Raw genomic sequence first — 6,752 nt, forward strand, 5'->3', positions numbered from 1 at the left:
GTGCACTTAAGCAAAATCACAATTAATACACAGAATAACATGCAGGTTTTGCGTCGTGGACACTGTCATGTTTCATGATGCAACCTGTTAGGTCTCTAGCTTGAGAGCTGTGAATATCCAGTAACAGTGACTGTGACCAATCCATCACAAACCAGTAAAACACACCACCAGAGGTAAGAGAGAAGTTATGAGAGACCAGACAAAACTGTAATGATGATCTTTTATTTAACCCTTACATACTGTTCAGGGTCAAATTCGACTCATTTTTACATTTGAGAGCAGTAAAACACCCTAAACACTTACGCTCACATTTATGACTTCTTCTAATGTGAACCAGAATATACAAAAATGGAAATATTTAAATTTTTTAAAAACATTTTTGTGCAGCTGATACACATTTTTGTAGAGTGTTTGATCCATACTTATTTAAAAATTCAAAAATCACCATTCAGAAATATTGTTGCATTCTTCACATTTAATGTAATTCATTGAAATTGTTTTGTTCTCCTGTTTTAAGTAACATCACAATCTACAATTTACAATCACATTAACAAAAAGTGTAAGAACTCTCTCTGCTCTCTGAAAGCTTCATGAAGGATAAATCACTCATTTATCTGTGACTGATGAGGTATTTATGAGTAAGTATAAGGTAATATTGTGACGGGTCAGAATATGAACAGTATGTGAGAGTTAAGAGAAAAATTCCATAAACTTACATCAGTTCAAGTGATAGATTGTACAGCAGCACACAGTAGATTCAAATAAAGGCACAATCTGTTGTTGAGGCCACATTGTAGTGTTCATTTTAACTGATTTCTGTAAACACAGAAAACAGTTTTTTTTTTAAGGACTGTTTAGTTGGCTTCTATTGTTGTTCATCACAGGCCTTGTCTCCAACTGGGAACAGCTCTGCAAAAAAACAATAAAACAAAAAAAGATTTCAGGGATTGAAAGCTAAAGAAAAAACATGGCCCTTGAATATGCATTCAGGATGGACAAAATCAAAATAATTTCTGACATAGTCTCAGCAAAAATAGATACTAAGATAATGTTTCCTGTCATTTTGTCCACACTGTAGATTGTGGATCAATTAAAACTGAGGCTGCAAAAAATGATAAAACTACAAACAACAAATAAAGAAACACAAAGCAACATTAAAATACCTGATAACAACCATGTCTTTAAGTCAACAAGCAGTCACTTGTAATTACCTCAGTAACTGCTTGATAAAAAACCTTAATAGACGCCTGTAGTGTGCAGTAAAAGTATAGGCAATCTGACCTGTGAAACATCTGTAGCACAGGTCCTCCTCCTGAAGGTCCGATGTTTTTCTTTCGCTCCTCCCATCCCTTGGTGAGACGCGTCAGTCTGGACGGGTCTCTGCTGACGTGACCATCCACCTGCATGAGGAACAAATAAACATCAACCTCATCCTGAAACCACAAACCTGTTTATTTTAAGGTTGAAATAATTTTATTTTGAGATAAAAAAAATGTCTTTTTTTCTGAGGCTCTCTCTCAGTACCTAGGTTATTAAGGTAATGAATGATCAAGTCCTTCATTTTATTTATTGCTCTTGTCATATATGACCCTTACTTTCTCCTTTAATTTTGCAGCGATTCTCTGATGTCTCTCTTCTTCCTCTTTTTCCTTCAGCTGTTTCTCCTGAAACTTTGCCTCCACCTTGTGAAGATCCTGCAGAAAGGCAGAAACAGCATCAGTAATGCAGTAAAACTTGTGCAGGAGCTTTATATATTTACACAAACATATACCTTTATCTACTAACATTAGCTTTTAACCCTCACATTAACCCTCATATCCCATAATAACCTTGCATAACTAAAAAAAAGTGCCCTGACACATCAAAAGTGGCTTCTCAGGCACCCTGCATTGAAACCTACAACAGGTCTTGGGTTTCTCTATCTCTCTTGTTTCCATGATTCAGACTCCGTACCCTTTCACTGAAGCGTTTGATGCCCTTCGCTGCCTCCCTTCTCCTCTCATCCACCTCCCTCTGTTCCTCCTCTCTTCTCATCCTCGTCTGTTCCTCCTCCTCTTCTCTCTTCAGTCGTAGCTGCTCCTCAATGGTCAGCTTCACTTCTAGCTGACGACGACGCTCCTCCTGATGAAACAGAAATCATTTTGACTTGTAAATATGTATAGACAAATAACCATATCTACTACCTAAATTATTTTTCACACACGTGCATGTGCGATGTACCTTTGCCCGTCTCCTCTTTTGTATCTCCTCAGCAAGTCTCTGCTCTTCTTCCTGTTCCTCTTTCCTTCTCTTCTCTTCCCTCCACTCCTCCAGTCGCCGTGCCGCCTCCCTCCTCTCCTCCTCAGCCCTAAAATAGAAGAAGAATATAACAAGCTAAAACAGATAACACCACAGTGACAATAAGAAAGATTATGACCAAATAAAGCTTCAAACAGCAGCTTTATTTAAGGTGAGAAAATTAAACCCTTTTGGTGGTCATGAGATCTGAGGGTGCCTTTCACCAATCAATGCCTATTCCACCTCGTCAATCAGTTTTTTATTGTATTCTACTTTAGACTGACTTGTGTTGCTCAGCCTGGATCTTGGCTTCTTTCACCCTCCTATCTGCTTCCTCCACCTCCTCCTGGCTCTGTATCCTGGTTTGGCGGGCCTGTTGCTTGCTGGCCTTCCACCTCCGGATAGCCTGAGGATGAAAACAGGTAGTAAAAATGAAAACCACAAAGTAATTAGAAGGCAGTACCACAGCTTCAAAATAGCTCTTTCTGAGCTCCTGGCTATATTAAGTATATAAAGAACAATGATATTTCAAAATGAGATTAACTAAATTTAGGTTTGTAAGCGCTGCAGGCACACTGTTGAGAACCAATCAATTTATAGTAAAGGTTGAACTAAAATTATATGTATAACCTGTGTGGAATAAAGGCGATTGTGCCCCTGACTGTGTTTTTGTGTGTGAATGTCACTGCCACTGTCACAAACTATTCAAGTGAACAAGCAAATGTGTTCTTCACCCACAACGATGTAGGCCTTTGTCAAAACTATAATGATGGTGTGGCACTTACATGTTTGGTTGTATATGTCCCCTTTAAGATGCTCACAGCTTCATGAGGGCTGTTCTGTTTACTATACACTTATGCAAGAGGTTTGTTTTCCTACTGAGCTCATACATGTTTTGTCACAGTTCCTCTACCTCTCTCTTCCTGTCCTGTAAATAGATCAGCTCCTGGTGCCAGTCCTCATGTTGCTCAATCTCCTCCAGTGTTTTACCAGGCAAGTACAGTTTGGCCTCTTTCCTGTAGGCTGGTTGCCCACTGTGCTTCGTCCAGACCTGTAAATCAAGCAGATTCAATTAGTTCAGACAAGAATCTCGTGGAGAAGTGTCCAAATGATAAGAAGGACTGTCAATCAGCTCTTAGCTTAGCGTCTGCATAAGTTGCCTGGAGCAAAACATTTGAACACAATCATTTTAAGGAATGGTGATCAGTGACTGTGTGGATTGTTCTGTAAGTTGAAGAGAAACAAGAATTTCCACTACAAGAGAAGTTATCTAAACAGAGTGACAACAGTATCTTACCTTGAGGAAGGCTTGGTGGTCATACTGGTCCCAGCCACCATGAGGGCCTCCTGTCTTCTGAAGGAAAGATTCCAGTGCTCTGACCTCTGCAGGGAGATCTCTGTCCAGTGGTTTGGTCTTTGGAAAAAGACAATAAATGAAGTCTTGCATGGGTCAGAGGACTAGATGCGCGTTAACAGAGTTTCAGTGGGCACAGGATAAACGTTTTTCTCTCACCTCCTAAAACTACGTAAGACGGATTATATAAACTTTCTTATGATATCAGAGACAAGCTTACATGCAGAAACCTGTTTGCTGTCATCTTCCAAGTCCTGTCTGAGCTCAAAAGCAATAATATCTCATAATATTTATTTATCACACTGCAATTCTAAGATTCCTTACTCAAACACAAACTCAGGTCTCCATCTTTTGATTGCATAGATGACAGCTGAGACAATACAGAAAAGGGGGGAGGTGAGGAGACACAGACCTTCACAGTGGGAGCTGTGGGTAGTTTGGCGCCTGATTTGACAGCAAGGCTCCAGTTTTCAATCTTTTTCTCATAAGCAGTGATCTCCTGTCTACAAGTCCTCTCCTCCTTCAAAAGATCCTCAAAGCTGAGAGGAGCAGAGAAAGACAAATGACAACTAGTAATAATATTTTCATTATAGTACATATATTCATTCTCAAAACACAGCATTGCCATAAACGTGGCTGTATGTAACGTTTCGCTTTTTGATTACTTTGAGAGTACTGTGCTGAGTATTGATTCGCATTCTCATTAATAAGAAGTTACACAATTTTAACGATACAAATGATGAAACAATGTAACATTTATGATTTTCCTTCATCGATGTAGTCAAATTTGGCAGGAGAAAATTAATCATTCAATCAGTATTTATAAAGTATTAACTTTTTGGGGAGTATTTTATATTTAAAATATTACAAACACCTGGGATTTCAGTAAAACTTCTCTCACAGTGTCTCAACAAAAATGTAACATTATACATAAGTTAAATGTAGCGTTCATGGAAGGGCTACTATGTTGACGTGCATTACATTATATAGAGGTTTTATATTTTTCTGGTCACTGAGTCTAATGTGGTCCTTTGTTGTTTGGTGTGTGCTTTTACCATGAGCGCTCCTCCTCTTTCAGGGTGTTGATTGAAATTTCCACCTCTGACATGATTTCCTTCAGTCTTTCAATCACTGAAAACCCAAGTAGAAATGTAAAACCCATTATTAATCTATGCTAAAACTGCTTATATTGCTTAGTGTGCTAATTTACAACAGCACCTGGAATATTGATATAACAGAATGGCATAAATATTGAGATACTGAACAAGATGGCTGAATGAAAGGTGTAACAAAATACTATGATTTTTGTTTAAGGTTCTACAAATAAAGACTGGAAGATACACAACTATTATTTTAATATATATGGCTGCTTAACTGATATTACTTACACTCAGGAGTTGGTTTAACGTCTATCAGCTGTCTCTGAAATTTCCTCACTCCATCATGAATCTTCGCTAGCTGCTTTTGAAGATTTGTCTCTAAAGAAAGACAAATGAACAGAACATTTGTAAATCACAGAGGTTAAGTTAAGTGACTCCACTTCCAGGGAATAGTGAGCAAGGATCATACCGCTAAAGGTAACTGGATATAAGTGTATGATAATAATACTGAAACAAAGCCCTGTTCACCCTGCCACATTAAAACAACTGGAGGAAAGATTATGCTAATGCAATACAAAAAAAGACCCACTCTCAGCTTTTCTTTCTTCCTCCAGCACTCTCTCGTACTCCTCCAGTTCTCCAGACACATCTGTCCAGCCATTCTTTCTGCACTGAACACTCAGTGTCCTCTCTTTCTCCAACTTTTCAATCCTGAGAAGAGGAAGAGAAAAAGCTCAATGTGGTGTGTTACATAACTGACCAGTGAAGACAGACTTCATGCCTAATGGGGTTACAATGATTTACAAGAACACAGATTTGGTGTTATTGTGGTTTTGGTGATTTGTTACATTTTCAACACAGCACAAATAAGGAATGTGCTTTACTTTTCAGAGGTGAACTTTATGTTGAGGCTGTAGATGTGTAGTTGGATTTCTTTCTATTGTATGATGTTCCTGTGATTTGGTCCGCACGCTGTATCCATGCGGTGAAGGTGAAAAGTTTGATGAATCCAAATAAAATGATTAAATAGCCATGAGAAGCTAAACTTACTGCCTCCTGGTCCTCTCAGCTTCCCTGACAAACTGTGCAGCTTTCTGTGTGGTCTGCCTCTGATCCTCACTGCAGACTGGGGAGGATGATGTGCACGGCTGCTGGACACTGTCTCCCTCCCCCTGCTCATTCATTCAGTCAAGACAAAACACGAAAGCTGATCACAGTGTAATACAAAACAATCATTGCAGTTATATATCAGCTTGGCAAGATCCTGAACGTGTCCGATAATAGAACGTCTAATTGGCACCACAACGTTAGGGGTAACTAAGTGATGTAATAGGTGTCCATTGTCGGACATATCAGGTAATAGGAGACAAACACATGAAAATAATTACACAACTGTATGATAAGTGTTCATCCGATTAGTGTTTTGTGAGTGTAAAATAAAACTATGACATCAGCAAGCGGTTTCCCTCATAGACATACTGCATATATGTCTATGGTTTCCCTCCCACTGTAATTTAACACTAACTTAGCTAGCATTAGCTAGCAATCTTGGTCTGTCGTCAGTCAGTCGTTCAACAGTGACTCCTCAGCCTCTCCCGCCTTTCCAACACATTTTAAACATTTGAAATATTGTCAAATGACCACTAACTATTTGTTAAGTTTTCAACAAAGGCAGTAAAATAGTTCTGTGATAGTTACCGAGAAACGTTTATCGGGGCAACGGTTGGTTGCTAGGGAAGCCATGTTCAACTGACTGTGTAAACACAACCAACTTTATTTAAAAAGGCGGCGTGCTTGACATTAAAAGAAGTCCTGTTTAAAACCAGCAGAGGACGCTGCTTGTACAGTGTGTATAACCTCAGGACTGGACTGGACTGGACTGGACTTTATCATGGATGTATCTTATTATACATCCGTTTGTTCAGACGGCTGCATAAAACGAGACAAACCTAACAGAACCAGGAGACTGTAACCATGACAACAGTTTTATCTTCCACCATATGGCTTGTTTCCAAGACCAC

The 6,752-nt window shown here is 39.0% G+C and overlaps 1 protein-coding gene across 2 annotated transcripts; it reads right to left on the reverse strand.

Moving 5' to 3' along the window:
- Window positions 1-455: 455 nt before the first annotated feature.
- LOC121904117 (coiled-coil domain-containing protein 112) lies at window positions 456-6,513 on the reverse strand. 2 transcript variants are annotated; one of them, XM_042421656.1, is made up of 14 exons: window positions 6,430-6,513; window positions 5,782-5,903; window positions 5,321-5,442; window positions 5,020-5,109; window positions 4,687-4,762; window positions 4,044-4,170; window positions 3,575-3,691; window positions 3,191-3,328; window positions 2,562-2,683; window positions 2,221-2,347; window positions 1,954-2,121; window positions 1,596-1,694; window positions 1,282-1,400; window positions 456-909 (listed from the first exon to the last, which is right to left on the reverse strand). In XM_042421656.1, exons 1-14 carry the CDS (start codon window positions 6,472-6,474, stop codon window positions 879-881), a joined length of 1,503 nt encoding a protein of 500 aa, XP_042277590.1. In that variant the 5' UTR covers window positions 6,475-6,513; the 3' UTR covers window positions 456-878. The 2 variants fall into 2 exon arrangements, with proteins under 2 accessions (XP_042277590.1, XP_042277589.1); XM_042421655.1 differs by having other exon boundaries at window positions 5,782-5,906.
- Between the last annotated feature and the right edge of the window lie 239 nt (window positions 6,514-6,752).

The sequence above is a fragment of the Thunnus maccoyii genome, chromosome 9 (assembly GCF_910596095.1).
Source record: "Thunnus maccoyii chromosome 9, fThuMac1.1, whole genome shotgun sequence".
In the NCBI taxonomy this organism is placed as follows: Eukaryota; Metazoa; Chordata; class Actinopteri; order Scombriformes; family Scombridae; genus Thunnus; species Thunnus maccoyii.

Coding starts and splice junctions, on each gene's coding strand:
- LOC121904117 (XM_042421655.1), bottom strand. CDS start 6,474: ATGGCTTCCCTAGCAACCAACCGTTGCCCCGATAAACGTTTCTCG. Junction 3,329..3,574: donor ACCACCAAGCCTTCCTCAAG/GTAAGATACTGT, acceptor CTTGATTTACAG/GTCTGGACGAAGCACAGTGG. Junction 2,348..2,561: donor ATCCAGGCTGAGCAACACAA/GTCAGTCTAAAG, acceptor CTTCTATTTTAG/GGCTGAGGAGGAGAGGAGGG.